At 47.9% G+C, this 21417-nt stretch overlaps 1 protein-coding gene and 1 non-coding gene across 2 annotated transcripts; one reads left to right on the forward strand and one right to left on the reverse strand.

The window, feature by feature from the left end:
- The first annotated feature begins 9222 nt into the window (after window positions 1-9222).
- On the forward strand, window positions 9223-9331 carry LOC120639385. Its single transcript, XR_005661388.1, has one exon. It is a non-coding gene; the product is annotated as a small nucleolar RNA R71 (small nucleolar RNA).
- A 3448-nt stretch (window positions 9332-12779) lies between these two features.
- On the reverse strand, window positions 12780-14800 carry LOC120711405 (cytochrome P450 89A2-like). Its single transcript, XM_039996907.1, has one exon. The coding sequence runs from the start codon at window positions 14684-14686 to the stop codon at window positions 13088-13090; it is 1599 nt and encodes a 532-aa protein (XP_039852841.1). The 5' UTR covers window positions 14687-14800; the 3' UTR covers window positions 12780-13087.
- Between the last annotated feature and the right edge of the window lie 6617 nt (window positions 14801-21417).

Here is a 21417-nt window from a genome sequence, read left to right on the forward strand (position 1 = left end):
GGGGGCATGTGTTATCGCCATAAAATAACAGGATTAATTTATGGGCCGAAAGCAAGATGAGCTTAAAGCAGAAGATTGAAGAAGATTTGTAAATCGGCTCCTGCATGAGCATCTGGGCCACATGGGCCATGTATCCTTAGATTTAGTTTAAGAATAGAGATAGAGTCCAATCGGGACAAGATTAGTTTAGATTGTTTCCCAAGTCTCCGGACTATAAATATGTACCCTTTGTTATTCGTAAAGGAAGGCGTCATCACGTCTCACAAACAACAATCTCGGCGCATCGCCACCCCTAATCCTAGGGTTTCGTCCAAGTAAGCGCCATGCTGCCCTGATCGCTTCTCGCGATCAGGGCAGCGTTGTTCTTGCTTTTACCTTGGTGTTACTCGTACTGAAGCATTTTTTATGGCGAGTAATGCTAGTTATCTTGATGTTCATAGCATGGCTTTTAGTAGATCTATCGTGCCTTGTTGTTTATCATCTATGAACATCATGTTGTCTCTGTGCAGTCACGTTTCGATCTTATGCTAGTTCTCGTCGCATAGAATTAGTTGCACAGAGACAACACCCTGCTTTTTTTATGTTTAGTAGATCTGTTCTATTACGGTTTGCTCTTGTTCTTAAGAGTTGGCGTAATATCTGCTAGGTTAGGCCTTGCAAACGGGTTGGACGATCCGGTGATGTAGTAGATGCTTTATCTTAGCCCTGATAGGGATTGTTTCGGGAATCGGCTCTTGCTACTTCTTAGGCCTCTGTTTTGGGTTGTGGTTTAGTTGTCTGTTATGTTCATTAGGCCTAGTCACATGTAGGATGTTCCGATCTAGCAGTGAAGCCTTTACCGTTGTGGATTAGATCAATTAGATTTAATTGATGCAGCTTTACAGTTATTTGCTTTATTCATCAATATCTGGATGCAACAGATCCCATCTGACACCGGGACTCGATCGGCTCTTTAAAGCCGATGCAAGAGTCGTCCCGGGGAGCCGACCACGGCTCGGACTTATGTTTACACGTGTCTTATTATGCAGGAAACTGTTTGGAGCACGTTCGCACCCTCCTGATTGGGTATAGGTTAGGTGGCACGCCCGGCTTTCCATACATTCTCTGGGCGCGTGACGGAATTGCGGGCCATCGACGAGGGAGCAGTGCCTGCCAGCGCTCCGGCGACCTCCCGGCTCTTCGTGTTGCCTGTCGCTGCTCGCCGGTGGGTTTCGACCGACAACAGTAACACATCAACAACCATGAAATTCATCATCACTATATAGTGTGATTTTGACACTAAAAATATATTGATCGGGCCCTTATCTTCTTCGTCGCCCAGAGGCCCTTAAAATTATAGAGCCGGCCCTGGCCGGAACTTCGGCGATCACCGGCGAGACGCACACGAAGAACATAGGAACACGCACACGAACACCTGGAAGTTGAGCTGCTAAACGTTGCAGCATTTTCTGACTCTGTTGATTCATTTATTCAGTGCTTACAGCGAGTGGGCGACACTCCCACCGGCCTCGCCATGATCCGCAACCGACGCGCCATCCCACGCTTGCCTTGACCACGGAACGCGTCCAGCGCGCGACGGGAGCGAGCCCACGACTCCAACACCCTAACCAGCGCGAGATAAGCTCGGGGCTAGACTACAAACAAGGATGCACGGCACACGTACACACCACTGGCTCACGCACAGAACTCAACATGCAGGGAAACAAGCTAAGAACTAAAACTAACACCTGTGAACAAGCTTGATTCGCGGACAACATTTCACCCCCTCAAGCTTTGTTCACCCGTCTCCCCATCGACCAGGGCTTGCCAATGCTTGATTGCCGCCGGCGCCTTGTCCTTGGACCTCAGCAGCCTCACCCACATGTACCATGAGAGGTCGTCGATAAGCAACAGGAAGTGTCGCCGGCCTCCAGGTGTCGCCGGCGTGATGGACCCGCAGAGGTTGTCGTGGACTAGGTCCAGCAACTACAGTGCCCGGTACTTGGCCGCCGCCAGGAACGAGGCGCGTCGCTGCTTCGTTGCCATGCAAAATTCGCACAGCTGCTCGACGTGCTCGATGTCGGGTAGGCTGCGCACCATGCCGTCCCGCGCTAGCTTCCGCAACGCGTCGAAGTGGAGGTGCCCGAACCTCTCGTGCCAGCATCATGCCTTGTCCCCACGATGTGCAAGGAGACACACTGGCTTGGCGACCATCATGCGGAGAAGGTACAGGCGCCCCAGGGAGCGGCTCGCACACGCCACTAGCTGCCGCCGCTGGACCCAGATCCACAGCACGCCGTCGTCGATGAACACCTTGCAGCCGCCCTCATCGAGCTGCCCAAGGCTCGCGATGTTGGCCGTGAGTCTCAGGATGTAGTAGACTTCCGAGGGGAATTGATGCTCCCCATTCTTTGCCTCGAACAGAATGGACCCGCAGCCCTGGATAGCGACCACATATCCATCCCCAAACTGCACCGTACCTTGGGCGCCGGTGTCGAGCTCGGTGAAGACTTCCCGCGCCCTGTCATGTGATTGGTGGCTCCAGTATCCAAGTACCAGTGCCCCACATCGCGCTCGCCATCGTTGTCGAGCTGTGGAACCACCTTCTTCTCCATGAGGTGCATGATGGCGGGTGCCGGCGTCGCCTCCACATTGACCGATGCTGAGGCGAAGAAGAGGGCAGGTCCGTCATCCTCCTCTCCTTGGGTCATGTGGGCCTCTTCACGCTTGGGCTTCGACGAGCAATCCTGGGCGGTCGTTTCCCCTGTGCGCCACCGCTGCTGCTCCCGCCTATTGGCATTTCTTAGCGCAATCACTAGGAACGGGTTTGTTAAGCTCGTCCCTGGCAATGGTGCCAGAATTGCTGGGATGGTATGTCTTAACATTTATAGAAAGATCTGCAAGCGCACGGATATAACGTTGTAGCATTTCACCCGGAAGTATTCAGCATATCGTTATTTATATTTTCCCAAGGGATGGCGAGGTTGTGTAAAGATATTTACTAGTTACATAACCATGACTTTATGAAATAAAGTGCAGACTACTGATTATACAGGGGTAAGTGATAATAAAGGATAATCAGGAGTAATGTGACACACACAGAACAACCAACTCTCATGAATAAAGAATAAACAAGCACACCTAAGGTTAGCGGGAGCATAGGCAAACAGATCCTAGTATACTATTCATGTTAGCAGATAAGTTATGTTAGCCACATGCTTAGAGCTGCAGGTGTCGGAAAATTAGGGACATCGGGGAGAGTGACCCGTACTGGAGAACATCCAGTCCCATTTCATCTTTGCATGAACTCCTACACGATACCCAAACATCGGGGAGTACGCTAACTGAGAAGCAGCTTTCCGGTGGACCGACAGGGCTGTCACCACCTGCGGTCTAGCCCAGTCAAACCGTGGAACACCACACCCTTCGGATGGACAGGTAAGATGCTAAGGTAAGCCTGAAAGCACAACAAATAAATATCCTTACCCAGATCATCTGGTCTAAGCAAGCAACTAGTATAACTTGATAAAGCACAGATCAAGTCTAGGCAAGCTAAGAACATAGCAAGATAACCAAGAACGAACTCAGTATGAATAGCATAATGAATGTCGGAATACAAAGCCATATTAGAGGCCGAGGATTGCTCACTGACCCCGAGGACGGCTGGATTCACTAAAGATGTGAAGTACTAGCCTAGCTCCACTACCCCAAGGAGTACAAGTCACAAGAGAGTGTGAGAGAGAGAGGCCTTCAAGTGGTGTGTGTGGAGTGTGTGGAGGGAGGCCCCTTATATAGCTTGGATAGGTCGGTTCCCGCCAAATCTATACATGGAAACACTGAGAACCATCTTCAGGAGGATCAGCACCGTCTTCCCGCCAAAGTGCACCTGGACGGGAAACAAGGCATGTTCGGCCGAACCATGGGTTCGGCCGGCCCTACCTTGGCGCCCCTGGCCACCACCTTTCTTCTTGTGTCTGCCTGGTGGGCCCTGATGTTGGTACGTCGGTGCCGGGGTCCAGTTGGTCGGTTTGGTCTGTGAGGTGGGCCTCTTTTGCATGTGTTACGCAGGACGCGATCTTCTGTGACTTTGTCTGCGTATTCTACGTGTTTTCTTCTTATTCCGGACTTGTGCTCTTGAAAACATAAATCTTCGAAAACAACTGTGGAACTAGGTTAGTGATACAAATATGCGAGTAAGAGGTATAGTTTTCCTTCTTTTATGAGTATAGTTGATGGTCATATTTCGCACTTAACGACCATCAACAATGCCCCCAAGCTAGCCTTTTGCTCGTCCCAAGCAAAACAAGGCGCTTGTTGTTGATCAGGAGTTGCTACGATGTTGAATTTCCAACTCATACTTAGGCACAACCAAATGCTTCTTACCTTGATTTTGAATAAGTTGGCCTTTGTTCTTACCTCTTACCTTACTCCTGTGGAGTTTATAGCTTCACCTCATCTTTGGCGGTTGAGTGTCAGAACAGTATCATAGAGTGCTAATATTTCTCTCTTTAATTCAACCATCAATCCGGAGGTTTTTGTAAAATTTTTCAAAAGAAATTTATAAAGTTCCTCGGATGATCTCTCAGATCGCTCAATGTGTATAATTCCTTACCAAGGCTTTTTATTATGCCTTTCTTCCTCATCCTACCTCTAATGGCTGTTTTTGTGGAGCTGTAGGTATGGAGGATTTGAAGGCATACATGCTTCTCATATTTTACTAAGTCAAAGACCGGATCCAAAGGAAAAACAAGTCATAAATCTTGATCAAGATGTGCAAGTGTGTGGATATTTTTGGTAGATGGTGTATGAACTCTATTGTATGAACCATCTCTCGTTTTCTTTTCTTTTTGGATAGGGGCTATTTACCTTCTTTGGGTATGCATCTTTTATTTTCTTTTTGCATAGCCCCATATCCTTGATATGTTTTTGAGAGAGTGGTGTCATACATGGACATGGAGTTTTATTTTTGTGGATGGATGGATGTTTGCTTACTTCTAGTGTAGAAGCATAGCATGTGGTGGAAACGTGTACGTGAGTTTGATTATGGGAGTATGAAATGAATCTCACTAAGGGTCACAACAATTTGACAAAGCTCAATGAGATAGAAAGTTGCATATGTAGAAGGTTTTGCAATGAAAACAACATATGGCTTTGGATAGGAATTTCATATCATCGAGGAACTTTATTATATTTTTGTGTTTTCAAAATTAAATACTCCGGATATCAAGCATCACATAAGAGAAGATCATAGCAGCTCTACTTAACCACATCATAGCTCACAACAACTTAGATTTGAATCATGCATTTTGCTACCCACAAGTTTAAAGTTTAAAGTTTTGGATTTTTAATCCAACAAACCAAAAAATTAGGTAGAGCATAAAGTTGTAACTAAGCATATGAAGGAAATTAACAGAGCAACTATTCATTATCTCAACAAGAAAAACTCACACCATGCTTACTACACATATTAAAGAAATATTTTTGGTATTTTCTAGGTTTTGCAAATTATTATTTATTTTTAGTTATGCAAATTTTTATGGGTTTTCTAGATTTTGCAAATTTTTATGGGTTTCATGCAAGGTTATGAAAGCAGTAAAAGTAAATGATACAAGTTACCTCTCGTGTGGGTCCTGTCCCAAGCTAGCTTCAGGCTCACTATGACTGATCGGGGTTGAAACCTGTCCAGCGGCAGTACGCCCTCCACTCCTCCTGTCGCTGCAGTTGCAACTGCTCCATGTCGTGGAGTCTCTCGCCAGTGTGACGCTGCCATGCTTGGGATATATCGATGTGTTGGTGCAGTGTCTCTTGTATGTTGGGTGATGGCGCCGAAACCTCGGGACGAGGCCGCCCGTCTAATGAGGTTCGGGGCTCCGCTGGAGCTGGAACTGGTGGACCGGCGGCCTGGTGCCTGCCGTGCCCACTCCTCAGTGCTGGCACTGTGCCATGACGAACCACCGGCCTCATGCTGATGTGAGTGTTGTGGCTGCTGAGGTGGTGGTGTTGGTTCTACTTCCCTTCTGGCCCTGCTTCTTGTCATTCTGCCAGCCAAACCAGAAAATCTATGCCTACGAGCTCCTTCTCATGGAATGAGAGGGATGGTTAGCGAGTGGCAATTATACAAATGGAACTCCGCATTAGGCAGCGGAATCTCATTTGTAAAGCCCAAGTAGAAGAAAATCAAAGAGTCAGCCGGGCCTTTCTTGAGTGTGTGACTTTGGATCAAATAAGTCTCGTTGATATACGCACGGTCGCCCTCAATGAAAGGAATGAAATTCCCCTCTAAGGCGTCGACACGTGTAGCGATATGAGTAATCAAAGAAGTGCACTCAATAGGACCCGTCATCTTAAAATTCGAAAGCCATTGCTTAACCAAAACTTGCACGGGGGAGATTTTAATTTTATTGACCATGGTATATAGTATGAGCAACTCATCGTTGCACATGGGTCGGACATCATCTCTTGGAAAGAGAGTGATGGCTAACCACTTGTGCATCAACTAAAGAGTCAGATTATGAATATCGTTGCACCGAGATGCAAACATGCCATGGACAACTTGACCCGAAATCTGGCCCCAAAATTCATGACGATTAAAACTGCGGAAAGCTTGCTCAAGAGAAATGGGCTAGCGTTTGTTGAAATTGAGATGGCTGGCAAAAGTTTTCCAAGAAAGCAAATATTATTTCCCGGAAAGTCAAAAATAAACTCCGTTTTCCACCTCCCGAAGAGTGCAAAGAAATTGGATGGTGAGGAGTCGAGAACCATACTCCTTATCGGGAATGAAGTTATCCCATCCAATTTCATGCCAAATATTAGAGAAGTCTTCGTACATACCTATTTTGATGAGGAGATCCGAATCGAATGCTCGGGTGTGGACGAAGCTTCGGTTCTTGAGGATGGCGTAGCCTTGGCGTTCATGATCATCTCACAAGTCGAGGTAGGGGCATCTTCTGCGTCAATCTCTACGGCCTCAATTTGCGGTTCGGCTTGTATATCTTCGTATTGTTCTTCTTCCTCATAGTCCATCGTGCTTGGTGTGGGCGTAGGTTCGGGTGTGTACGAGCTTGAGCCACCCTGAGAACGGGATGAACTTCCACACATCATCTTCTTGAATGCGCCAGAGACCTTCCGCCCTAAGCCTTTCATGATGGAGCAAAAGAAACACGTACAACTCGAAACATGTTACGTTAGTGAAACCGAAACGAACGTTCTTATCCGCGAGTTGTTCCTTCTTTCTTGGAGCAAAGAAATGAGAGAGAGAGGTTTCTTGAAATCAAAGTTGAGAAAAAATCCAATGAAAACTCGAGGGCAAAGTTTGAGAGAGTTTGAGAGGGAGTGAGTGAATGAGAGTTGAATATGAGAGCTCAACACCCACCTCTCGGCATCTATTTAAAGAGAGAATGGCCGGGCACCGTTGGAGGAGACCAACCTCAACGGCTAGTGACCGTCGGAGAAGGATGGGCCCACTAGCCGTTGGCAATAGGGTTCGGCCGAACCCTAGGTGGCCCACCCTGCTGACAGCCAGGGCCCACTGCCCTTCTAACGGTCATATTCTTTTTAAACTTTTGGTTCTAGCCAAACTTTGCTTCGAAAAGATGTTCAAATTTATTTTTTCAAAGGATTTTAATGCTCAGAAATATTTTTGTATTTTTGTGAAAACAAAAAGGTTCTAGAAAAGTTTCTAGCATGCATGAGTGTTTTGAAAATTCAAATATGCAGTGGGAAAAATTGGAAAAGGTCGAGAAAAGCAAATGGTGGAAAATAGATATGAGATATGTACCAATTTACCTTCGGCAAGGGCTCATCGTTTTGAGTCTGACGACCGGGACCTTTCTCCTGCTTTGGTTACCACTGTTTGGCTCGTCCTGGAGAATTGGACGAGGAGGAACTCACAACCTTACGCCACATCTTCCTTGCACGTCTTCTCTTTGATCGTGTGGTCGTAGGTCTTGGTAGTTGGGATTCTGGTGCATCCCAAAGTGCCTGCCCTTCGTCATCCTGTTGGTTCAGGATGCGCTGCTCTTCCCTTTGTTTGAATCTGAAGAACATGTTCTCCTTTCCAACGCGGAAGCGGATTTCTCCTCTTCCCACGTCGATCCTTGCTCTGGCGGCCCTCAGGAATGGTCGCCCAAGAATGAGCTCAATTTCGAGGTCGCCTTCTATGTCCATCACTACAAAGTCTGCAAGGATAAAGGAGTCTCGCACGCTGACCAAGACGTTCTTGGCTATCCCTTCGGGATACCGGATTGTAGAGTCTGCGAGCTACACACACATACATGTTGGGGAGAGAGCAGGGTATAAAAGTTTCTCGTATATTACCATGGGCATAATGTTGACGCTGGCCCCCAGGTCTCAGAGCGCGTGATCATAGTATTGATCGAAGATTGAGCAACTGATCATAGGGACTCATAGATCTTCTTCAATTGCTGCTACCAGGCCATCCCAAGTGTCATTCTTCAGGGGATTGTACCTGCCTGCATGGTTAGTGCAGGGAGTTTACCGGGGAAGGTTGCCCCACCCGGTAGACACCATATTTGCAGTTTCAACGGGAGATTCGGGTTGCCCCGGAATCTTCACGGTCTCAGAAACAAGAACAGCAGCAGCGATCTGAGCCAGTTGTGTTTCTATCATTTTGTTGAAACTTAATTGATTTTTAATTGCAAAAGAAAGAGTTTCAACTTTAGCATTTATATTTTCTAAAATTTTATCATTGCCAGCAAGCTTTTTGTTTAAATATTCGTTTATTTTAGCTAGGCCAAAGACTAGATCTCTCAAGGAGGGTTGGTTCGAATTGAAATTTGAGTTGAAATTGTTACCTCCTCCTTGGAATGGTGGGCGTGCTTGACCCCACCCCTGGCCTCCTTGTGGACGGAACCCGGTGTTGTTGTTGATGATGTAGGCTGCTTCTTCCCTAAGTGTCCACCGTCACCACAAACCTCGCACATTGAGTACGAGTTCATGGCATGGACGGAAACGGGCATCTGTTGTCGGTTCCCTTCATCATGTTTCTTCAGCAGGAGGTCCAGCTTGGCGGCCATGTCCGTCTCCTTGATGGTATGCATTCCGCCCTTGGTTCTGGGCTGGGAACGCTCCTCGTTCCAGCCTTGATTGGAGACAATCTTTTTTGTTAAGGCCGTAGCCTTGGCAATTGTCAGGTCCAGTGCTCCTCCAGCGGCAGCATCAAGGTGGTCTCTGGATGTAGTCATTAGCCCATTGTAGAAACTTTGGAGCACGAGCCACTCGTCCATCCCATGATGAGGACAGGCGAGTATGTATTCTTGGAGTCTCTCCCAAGCTTCTAGGATGGATTCCATCCCTGTCTGCTAAAAACTTGAAATTCTTCCACGTAGAGCATTTGTTTTGCCCAACGGAAAGAATTTGGCGAGGAACGCCATGGAACATTTATCCCATGTGCTGACGGCTTTCTTGTTCTGATAAAACCACTATTTTGCTTTCCCCAGGAGGGAGAAAGGAAACAAACGGAGCCTGATGGCGTCAGCCGTAACGCCTCGTATGGTTACGGTCTTGCATAACTCCAGGAAGTTCTGGAGATGGGCGTTGGCGTCTTCATTTGGCTTGCCACAGAATGGGCTAGCCTCCACCATATTTATGAGGCTGGACTTCAGCTCAAAGTTCACGTCCCCAACATCAATGTTGGGTCTAATTGCCACATTGGCAGCTAAGGGGACGGAGAAGTCGCAGAGAGTCTTCTCAGCCATGGATTCGGTTGTTGTTGACGGTGCTTGAAGAGCTGGTTCACTTGTCGACTGTGAGAGCGAAGGAGGGACGATGCGAGGTCAGACCCTTCTCACGAGCTTCTCGGGATTTTCAACGAAGTTTGTCGGCAAGGAGAAACCAGACATACACATTAGCCTGTATAAGCAGTAGCTACCTCTTACTCATATTGCCAGGTTTATGTGCTTAGTAAAATCTTTACACCTAGTGTCATCCCCGGCAACGGCACCAGAAATGCTTATTGGCATTTCTTAGCGCAATCACTAGGAATGGGGTTGTTAAGCTCGTCCCTGGCAACAGCGTTAGAAATGCTGGGTTGGTATGTCTTAACATTTACAGAAAGATCCACAAGAGCACAGATATACCATTGTAGTATTTCACCCGGAAGTATTCAGGGTATCATTATTTATATTTTCCCAAGGGATGGCGAGGTTGTGTAAAGATATTTACTAGTTACATAACCATAACTTTATGAAATAAGGTGCAGACTACTGATTATACAGGGGTAAGTGATAATTAAGGATAATCAAGGGTAATGTGACACATACAGAATAGCCAACTCTCATGAATAAAGAATAAACAAGAACACCTAAGGTTAGCGGGAGCATAGGCAAACAGATCCTAGTATACTATTCATGTTAGCAAATAAGTTGTGTTAGCCACATGCTTAGAGCTGCAGGTGCCGAAAAATTAGGGACATCGGGGAGAATGACCCGCACTGGAGAACATCCAGTCCCGTTTCATCTTTGCATGAACTCATACACGATACCCGAATATCGAGGAGTACGCTAACCGAGAAGCAGCTTCCCGGTAGACCTACAGGGCTGTCACCACCTGCGGTCTACCCCAGTCAAACCGTGGAGCACCATCATATCCGAGGGATCCCGCATACCCTGCATGAGGTCACTAACTTAGCACCCCCGAGTCCCCCACCCTTAGGATGGACAGGTAAGATGCTAAGGTAAGCCCGAAAGCACAACGAATCGATATCCTTACCCAGATCATCTGGTCCAAGCAAGCAACTAGTATAACTTGATAAAGCATAGATCAAGGCTAGGCAAGCTAAGAACATAGTAAGATAACCAAGAACGAACTTAGTATGAATAGCATAACGAATGTCGGAATATAAAGGCATACCAGGGGCCGAGGATTGCTCGCCGACCCCGAGGAAGACTGGATTCGCTAAAGAGGTGAAGTAATAGTCTAGCTCCACTACCCTAAGGAGTACAAGTCACAAGAGAGTGTGAGAGAGAGGCCTTCAAGTGATGTGTGTGGAGTGTGTGGAGGGAGGCCCCTTATGTAGCTTGGATAGGTCGGTTCCCGCCAAATCTATACATGGAAACACTGAGAACCGCCTTTAGGAGGATCAGCACCGCCTTCCCGCTAAAGTGCACCTGGACGGGAACTAGGGCAGGTTCGGCTGGCCCCACCTTGGGGCCCCTGGCCACCGCCTTTCTTCGTGTGTCTGCCTGGTGGGCCCTGATGTTGGTACGTTGGTGCTGGGGTCTAGTTGGTCGGTTTGGTCTGTCAGGTGGTCCTCTTTTGCATGTGTTACGCAGGACGCGATCTTCTGCGACTTTGTTTGCATATTCTTCGTGTTTTTCTTCTTATTCCAGACTTGTGATCCTGAAAACATAAATCTTCGAAAACAATTGTGGAGCTAAGTTAATGATACAAATATGCGAGTAAGAGGTATAGATTTCCTTCTTTTATGAGTATAGTTGACGGTCATATTTCGCACTTAACGACCGTCAACACCGCCGCCGTGGCCGTTGTGCTCCCGCTGCCGCAGGCCATCCTGCTCCCGCTATCGCAGACACGCCATCCACTGCTCCTCCGTGAGGTAGAGCTTCCCGTCTGCGCGCAGCGGTGCCGGCTCATCGTCGGTCACCACCTTGAGGTGCCCGGTCACCGCCTCAACCGAGAGCGTGTCGATGTCGAGGAGCGTCTCGATGGAGACGACGAGTTGCCTGTATCTTGGTCTACCGACACACAGGTGCTTGGCCACAACCTTGGCCTCCGGCTCCGGATCACCGAGGATAGACAGCCGCTGCACGATGTTCATCAGGCGAAGGGCGAAGTCTTCCACTGACTCACCATTGCGGAAGGTGATCTGTTCGTACTCCATGCACAGGTTCTAAGCAGTAGACTTCCGCACCCGTTCATCTCCGATGCGCATCGTGCAGATCGCATCCCATGCTGCCTTGGCCGTCGGCTTGGTCGCGAGAGTGGGAACCTTCTTCGGCGGGACGGCGTTGCAGATCGCCTCCAGCGCGGTGTGGTCGTCATGGAACTCGATGTCGCCGACCTCGATAGCTTCCCAGAGGTGGCGCACCTGCAGTTTCCACTTCATGAGCAGCGACTATGAATTGTAGTTCGTCTTGGTTAGCTGCGGCAAGTTGCCGGCGCCGCCGCTCTCCCAGATGACGCGCTCGATGACAACCTCCTGGCCCGGACGTGCATCTTGGGTGCGCGAGCGGCGTGGGGTTGAACGGCTCGGCAGTGGAGTACGCTGTGGCAACTTCCCTTTCGGCAAGCACGGTGGCGTCTTGTCGCCGCCCGATGTCCCAACCTTGGTTGACGGTGGCGGCGACCGCACCGCGGCGCGGTGGCGAAGTCATCCCTCGGTGCTGATCCCTCTCTCATGCTCTGGTACCAATTATTAGCCAGAACTCCGACGATCACCGGCGAGACGCACACGAAGAACACAGGAACACGCACACGAACACCTCTGGAAGTTGGGCTGTTAAACGTTGCAGCATTTTCTACCTCTGTTTATTCATTTCTTCGGTGCTTACAGCGAGTGGGCGACGGCGCGACGCTCCTGCCGGCCTCGCCACAATCCGCAACAGAAGCGCCATCCCACGCCTGCCTTGACCACGGAACGCGTCCAGCGCACGACGGGAGCGAGCCCACAACTCCAACAACCTAACCAGCGCGAGATAAGCTGGGGCCCGGACTACAAACAAGGATGCACGGCACACGTACACAGCACGGGCTCGTGCACAGAACTCAACATGCAGGGAAACACGGTAAGAACTAAAACTAACACGTGTGAACAAGCTTGATTCGTGGACAACACTAGAAACTTTTCATTTGGAATTCAGACATTCAGTGAAGCAAATATTTACTAACTGGAGCCTTATTGTACATACAAATACACGCACACTACTAGTGCAGCATTACCTTACTGCTTGTACCTATGTTCCCAAAAGAACATGAGAAATTTATGAACCTAATTGTCTTTGGTAGTACCATATAATTCCATGGCATGCATAGCTAGAGCAATCAGCAACCAGAAGCAGACTCCATCTGTTGCCAATTCATTGCCAATCCATTGCCATGCTAGCTAGAGAGAATTGAAATGAACAATCGATCAAGCAGCGGCGAGGGCGGGTGGCGGCGACCGCAGCGGCACGGCTCTGGCCTTGAGCGGCCGCTTCATGACGACGGTGAACTCAAGCTTCTCGGTGAGGTCCACCTCCTCGCCGTCGGCCTCGCGCCACTCGAACTCCCTCACGAGGTTGGCCACGAAGTACTCGAGGTGCAGCAGCGCCAGCGCCATGCCGGGGCAGACCCTCCGCCCGGCGCCGAACGGCATCATCTTGATCTCCTTGCTCCCTGTGAGGTCCACGTCCTCCCCTTCACCGCCGGGAAGGAACCGCTCCGGCCGGAACTCCGAGGGCGCGTCCCACACCTCCACGTCAAGACCCATGTCGACCACCGCGAAGTTGATCGGCGCGCCGGCGGGCACGCGGTACCCGTCCAGCGTCGTGTCCTCGTGCACGGCGTGCGGGAGCAGGTAGTGGCCCGGCGGGTGGCGCCGGAGCCCCTCCAGCACCACGGCCTTCAGGTACGGCATCGCCTGCAGGTCCTCCTCCCGCACCTCGCCGTCGGCAGCGCCAACGACGCCGGCCACCTCGTCCCGCAGCCTGTCCTGCATCGCTGGGTACTTGACCAGGTTCGCCAGGATCCACTGCAGCGCGGTGGCCGTGGTGTCAGTGCCGGCGCCGAGGAACTCGGAGCACAGGCTGACGATCTCGCCGTCGTTGAGAACCCTACCGCCGTCCTCGGGGATGGCCAGCTTCAGCATGGAGTCCACGTAGCAGTCCCCGTCGGCGCCGACGTCCCTCCTCGCCTGAACCAGCGGGAGGAAGAGCTCCTCCTGCCGCCGCCGCAGCGAGAGAAGCTTCTCCCACCGCCGCCGGAACACGACCTTGGTGAGCGCCGGGAGGAAGGAGAAGACCTGGAAGCTGAGGAAGCTGCCGAGGAGCTCCCTCTGCGTGGCCTCAATGTCCCGCACGCGCGCATCCTCGACGCGGTCGCCAAAGCACATGTACACGAGCAGGCAGAACATGGCGTACTGGAACGGCTCCATCACGGCGACGGGACGCTCCCCGGCGGCGCCAGCGCCGGCGCGGACGCGGGAGGCGAGGACGCCGAGCACCCAGCGCCTCGCGGGCGAGAACGCCCGGAGCCGCGCCGGATTGAGCACGCCGGCCGCCAGGTTCCGCCGCAGCGCGCGCCACGTGGCGCCGTAGGGCGCCGAGCTGATGTTGCGGCCGCCGCTTGTGAGCACGGCGCTCGAGGCCGTCACCGGCGGGCGGGACGCGAACGCCGCGCCGCGCTGCACGAGCGCGCGGTGCGCGGCGCCGCGGGAGGCGACGAAGATGCCGGGCAGCGCCCTGCCCAGCGGCGCGTAGGTGAAGACCGGGCCGTGCTCCCACGCGATGCGGCGGAGCACGGGCTCGAAATCGAAGTCGCGGCGCGCCAGGAAGAGCAGCGGGCCCAGCACAGGCAGCGGCGATGGCCCCGGCGGGAGAGGCGGGAGCTCGTCGCCGGCAGCGTGGCCCTTGGCCCCGGACGAGCTGCGGGCGCGCGCGCGCAGCAGGACCGAGCAGAGCAGGCAGAGGAGCGCCGTCAGGGTGTAGAAGAGCCAGTCCTCCATGGCCGGCGGCGGTGGCAAGGTGCTCATGCTCTCGGCACTCGCTCGCCGGGGAATATTATTTTCGATGCCGGGGAGAAGTGGGTGGCTGGGAGTGAGGGCAATCTGTTCACTGTTCGGGGATGATATTTTGCAGCTGCCTGTGATGAACGCTGACGTCGTATGTACGGTGTTTTAGACAAATAAAATAAGAAAAAAGAATCAATTTACTCTCTTTAAATATAGCTAAAATCTAAATAACCTCTAAACTATATCTTGGTTCAATTTACTCTTTAAACTATACTATTTAAATTATTTGACCTCACAATATAATTTGTAATTTTTCAAGAAAATATGATTTTTCTTTTGTGTTTCTTCGCAATGAATTTTAATTTAAAATTTTGCAAGGTAGCAGTATACTGATCAATGCATATTAAAAATTGTTATATTTTTTCATAATTATTTTTGTATAATATATAATTTTAAATTTCAATATTAATTTATTATTAAATATTCTGATTTATCATAAAAATGATAAAAATTATGTTGAACTTTTTTAACATTTGTTATGATGCGTACAATCATTCTGTAAAATTTTAACTTAAAATTTCATCTTTTAATGGAGAAATAAAAATGACAAATTGTATTAGGGGACAATTTGAACTAATAAGCGTAGTTTGGAGGGTAAAATGAATGAAATGATAATTTAAAGGGTTATTCGGATTTTAACTATAGTTTTTTGATATTAGACAATACAACTCAGACACTCACAAACGGACGCATACTAGTAATTTAGAATTTTTTTCCATAAAATAAACTTTGATGCAATTTGTTCAAGGAGTACTTAACATGTATGCAAGCATGGGGTTGTTCGTCTCGTTTGGTTGTCTTGACATAACGACACGACACGGTTTGATTTGGGGGTTCATCATACGACGATCAGATACGCCAAGCAAATGGATATTCTGCTTTCCGACGTGCTCCGCACGCCCGTGATCCCCGCAAATCAGCATCAGGTCCATCGCCCTCAAATCGGTTTCGACGTCTCCAGGGGATCAATACGAGGCATCCACAGCCGTACACGTGTCACCTTCGGTGGCCAAGGCCTACATGATTGGAATTGCGCTGGATGATCTCTTTGCAAAGATCAGTAAGGGTACACTAATATCTTACAAATACCAAGACAGAATTAAAGAGTGGGGAGGAAGGGAATTTGTACCACAATTACAAATTATGCATTGTTGGTAACTATAGTTTCTTAGGTGGTTTAATGCATATAAATTGAAGTGGATGGACGAGACAACCCTTGAAGACTCATGCGTGGTTGACAGGTTGAGCACCCGGGATTAATGGAGTTAGACTGATGAATTATCCATTTGGCCTTGTCCACTAGGGCACGCATAGGTATGCTCTCCGCCATCACTCTTTTCTCATCGAGAAAGACCCTGTACTTTTCGAACCGGGATGGGGTTCCTTTGACCATGTCCAGAGCATCTTTCACCCCCTTTTCTCTGAAGATTTTTCTGTATCCAGGACACAATTCCACAATTGATATTATCACCTCAACAAGGACCCTTCTTATCCTGGGGTACTCAGGACTTGGTTCCCTGTTTGAATTAAGAGTATCCACCAGCTTTTCAACAAGTTCTGCTGCAGCAGCAGCTTCGGTGTCTGATTCAAGCATCTGGAAAAGGTATTCAGAGGTTACATGACAAATTTGTGAAGCGACACAGAGTGCGGCCTCCAATTGTTTGCCCTCTTTAGTCCTTATAATTTGCAGCACCTGCATGGTGTGATGAGAACGACAATGCTGAGTAACGAAGGACCGGTTCACTGCATGCTATATTCTTCTATGGAAATGAAGCTAACATAACGAACCCTTTGTATAGGTGCTCTTTTGTGTCACTAAGCTCTAAGCATACATGTATGCTTATACTAAAATAATGCAAATTTGAGAGCCAGTAAATTTAATGATGGATAAACGAGGAACGAAAAAATGATGCTAGTTTCTTTCCGTAGTGAATTAGCTAGTGATTGAGAGACTTACTTTTTGCAGGGCAGATTCCATGTGCACGTTTGCACCAAAGTCGATGTCCATCAGCTTGTCCCTGGAGTTTGCACAAAGATTATGCAGCAGATTTGCTGCCACGCATATGTAGTACTCATCTTCAAGCATGTTGATGAGATTCTTGATAAGATTATGATCTTTATCTGCAAACAAGATAGCCCAGCAGTTATCTGTGCTCATTATTGTAAGATTTGCCAGTGCCCTCCCTGCAGCCTTTCGCAGTGAACGATCAATGTTCCCCCGGCCCCGAGGGATTGCATCGTTGTCTGGCCTAACAAATGCCTGCATCAATTTTCCAACAATTGCTTTGGTGCTCACAATCTCGTGCCTTGCAGCTCCATCCAGGGCCAACATTGCTATGATACGCATTACCGGCTCCCATAGCTCTTGTTGGCTGTCCTCCAAGTGCAAGATACGCTCAAGGCTGTGCAGTAAGAAGGGTGCGCCAATCTTCCCACCGTTGTTGATACCATCTTTGATGATTGCTGCGCAGTTATCAGGATCATAAGCAAGCTCCTCAAGGATCGAGAGGCCCAAGAAAATGGATTCAACGTTCCCTCCATTATTGTTTTCAGATACACGACGGTCTGGAACGGGCTCTTGTTGGTTCTCGGCATCATCAAGGAGCGAAGATATCAGCAGCTTCACCATGCCGGGAAACTGAGAAATTTTGAGGCTACCACTGAGCTTGTTGATGACCCTGGCAGCTAACAGCCTGATATCCTCGTCTCGTGCACCTGTGGAGCCGAGCATGTCAACCAAGGTAAACACTGCTTTCTTGGAGGTGGTAGTGATCTCCTTGATGAGCTTCTCTCTGGATTTGCAGTCCCGTCCTTGCAGGAAGTGGTGAAGTATACAAAGCCCAACAATTTGCATTTCACGTGAGGTGCAGCAAAGGGACTCGACGGCGAAGCTGTCGACGCTGTTGGGCGTGTCCAAAGGAAAAAGACCCTTCTCCGCGCGTGCATGGTAGGCTTGATGGTAGTACAGGTCGATAGCTTCTGCTCCCCACTCTACTGGGAATTCTAGCATACGGACAAGTGATCTGCGAGAGGGAAGGGAGAAGAGACCCAGGATGATTGCCATGATATAGGATGACCCTTGGCATAGTTCCAACATGTACAAGACTACTATGGATGGCACAAAGTTTGGGCTAGCATCCTGCGGCAGGGGGCGATATTCATGGTGGTGATGACCTAGCAGACTGCGAAGGCGCATAATTGATAGAAGGATCTGGAGGGATGCCACTGGGACCTGCAGATTGCCAACCAGCACCGCTGCTAGCGCCGGGAACAATATACAGAATGATGTTGAAAGGGACATGCCTGGGAATGGGAACATCACGCTCCAAAAGAAGAGTGTGATTAGGATTATGTCGACCATCTGCAAGGTGAAGACACAGGAGCTATCTTCTCCTTCCAAATCCTCTGGGGTGGTGGTAAGTATTAGCAGCGGTACAGCGACTAGTGTTATGCTGAAATAATATTTGTGATGTGAGGCAAATGCTGCTTGGGATGAAGGCAAACACAGCAACGCAACGGCAACAACGCCTTTAAATTTAACAAGTGCTTGGGGTTGTTTCAGAATTGGTAGTCTGTTAAATATCCACTGTGACAACGGTTGCAGAATCCACGCTACCAATGCCCATAACAAAATGAAAGCCCAAAAGCCTATGACTGGTGAAGGTATGTTTCTGAATCGTCTTAGTACCCCAAACTCTGCAATTATGCCGAGAAAAATGATGCTGCCACAAGCAGCAGTAGCGAAAACAGCATAGATGAAATTTCTAGCATGATCCCTCAGCCGAGGGATCAACTGGGTGCTAGTAACCAGTAAGGCCACCTTCAATATGCCTACAACTATTTTTGGCCTAAACACAGGGACGACGTTAATGCACGCACCTATGATAACCGCAAATCGGTTCGCTTCCTTTGGTGCATCTGACAGGCGAGGGAAATTGAAAGATCCCCATTTGAGTGCCCTTGTGGAGCCGAATAGCCACCGGCTGATAAATGCATCGTTGCGGATGAAAATCCTGTTGCGCACACACACAGGCATAGTAAGATGCATGAAGGATATAACAAATTGAATGAACAAATACTGGAGTAATTAGGACATATATATATTTAAATCTCCTAGCTATTTGGTAGGCAGTTAATTTTAGTTAAGTGGACCTAAACAGGACCAATTAAAACGCCCAGCATGGCAGCATAAGCCTTTTACCTGGTCCAACCTAGCTAATTCCAACTAACCAGTAAAAATATTAGATATGGGTGGATTGAAACATGATCTGAGAGTGAATTATATTGGATTTTTGTTGAGTTTGTAAGACTGTTTGGATCAGCTATATTAGAAAACCGAAAAACACACTATTACCCGATTTTTTTTTCTTATTATCCAAAGTTTCAACCATTTTAAATTCGCGCTTATAAGATAGCAGCCTAATGGTACCATTAATTATCACTTGATAGGTGTTCTCCCCCAGTGTGTGTGTGTGTGTGTGTGTGTGTTTGTGTGAATATACATTTATACTCTGTTTCGTTGAAAAATTTTAATGGATAACATAAGAGAGCAATAGTTTTCTTTATAACAAGTCAATGAGATTAGCTATATTTAGAGGTATAAAGGCTAATAAACAAATACATGTAGCCAAGAATATGGAATATGGTGGATTTTCTATTCCTATATAACAACAATAATCTCACAGGCCTTCATTATATAAAAAAATACTAATAATCTCATAAAGCAGGAACTATACATGGATCATGAAGATCATGATGAAACCGCGCACCTGGTGGCTTCCAAGAAGATCATGACCACCGAAAACCAGAAATCCATAGGGCTTAGCAGAGAGCAGAACACTACTACAGAAATGATTTCCAGGGACGCCCTGTTTTTTTTTCCAGGGGCGGGTGCAAATGTACCCCGCTCCTACAACAGGAGCTGGGTACTGTAGCAGACCGCCTGCCCCTGGAAATGCATCTTCAGGGGCGGGTGACGGCACCACCCGCCCCTAAAAACAGGGCTCATTTTCAAGGGCGGGAGGTGGCGTCACCCGCCCCTGAAGATCAGATTTCCAGGGGCGGCCGGTCCCATCAGCCGCCCCTGGAAATGCGCCCTATTTTCGGGGGCGGCTGGTGAAAACCATTTCTAGGGGCGGCTGGTAATGCCACCCGCCCCTAAAAAGCACAATAAATATCTAGCCGCCCACCATCTTCCTCCTACCGACAGAACAGTCCTCTCTCGGGGGAGGTGCTGTCCGAATTTTCCATGCATCATAAATAGGGGGAGGTTTTAAACTCGATTTCCTTGAAGTTGGAGGCTCTAGGAGGTAAGTAGCACCTAATTCTATGTTTTTTCTAAGCTTTTGGGTTAATTTTAATGGTCAAATTGTGCTCTCATTCCTCTAGCTAGATCTAGATCTAAATTAGGTGGGTTTAACATTTAAGCCACGAATTGCTTTAACTTTTTAGATAAATCTACGCTATTTTAGTTGGAGCACATGATTAGGTAATTATTTGGGCCCAATCTTTAAGTTTTAGACTCATTTAGATGTGAACATATTACCAAAAATTAAGAGGAGAGAGAAAATGATATGATTTCCCTCATATATTTATACACATGCAAGATATTTTTTCCATCCTATGTTTTCACACGAATTATTATTTCTCTTATTTGAAATTATGTGAAATCCGAAAGAATAACAAAATACTTTCAGAAAACGCAAGACTTTAACCCTAGAATTAACCCTTATTCAAAGATTTATTATTATATCGGATGACATAGTAAATTGTTTTTATCCAATATTTACGCTTATGTGTAGCTTTACTTGGCATATATTTCGCAAATTATTTAAGAGCTTGTTTTAATTCATTTGAATCATGTATTATTTTCTATTGTTGGTGTTTAGAGATGGATAGAACTTGGATGTACAAAGCACAAAGGAGGGATGCATATTTCCGTGGAGAAGTAGATAAATTCATTCAAGCTGCGGAAAACCATGCAAGAATTAAGAAGACACAGATGATACATTACCCATGCAGAACCTACAAAAATCTGAGAGTATTCAGCAACACAACTATAATTAGATCGCATGTGTTGATTAGTGGTTTTGTAGACAATTACATGATCTGGAATAAGCATGGTGAAGAAGAACAACCTCAGAGAGAGAATTCAATCAATGAAATAATGCAAGAGCCCGAGTTTAATATATTGTTTGATGCCTTTGATGATGCTGGCTATGAGGATGAAGGTGTTGGTGGTGGTCATTTTGATGGTGTCGACGGGAGTCAATAGATCTTGGCAGTGATAATGATAGCGATGAACTTGATGATGGTGATTTTCTGAGTCAGTTGTTGCGTCACACTAAAGCGGAGCTGTTGGTTGGTAGTGCTAAGGGGTTAGAAAACTTCGAAACGGTGAAAAAATCAGCAGAGGAAAATATATATGAGCGGTCTAAAGGATGTCCGAAACACTGGACCATTATTCGTTTTGAACTTGAGCTGTTGACCCTAAAGGCTAAGCACAGCTGGTCAGATAGTAGTTTCAATGATCTCCTGGGTTTGTTGGCCTGGTTGCTTCCGAAGCCAAATAAAGTGCCTGCGAACACATATCGAGCAAAGAAGTTTGTCATCTCATTCACAATGGGTGTGGAAAGAATTCATGCATGCCCGAATCATTATATTTTGTATCGTGGGGATGCTTTCAAAGACTT

Source organism: Panicum virgatum, chromosome 6K, assembly GCF_016808335.1.
Source record: "Panicum virgatum strain AP13 chromosome 6K, P.virgatum_v5, whole genome shotgun sequence".
Taxonomy (NCBI): domain Eukaryota; kingdom Viridiplantae; phylum Streptophyta; class Magnoliopsida; order Poales; family Poaceae; genus Panicum; species Panicum virgatum.

Bases quoted from the DNA above. Each gene is read 5' to 3' on its own strand.
- LOC120711405 (XM_039996907.1), bottom strand. From the start codon at position 14,686: ATGAGCACCTTGCCACCGCCGCCGGCCATGGAGGACTGGCTCTTCTAC.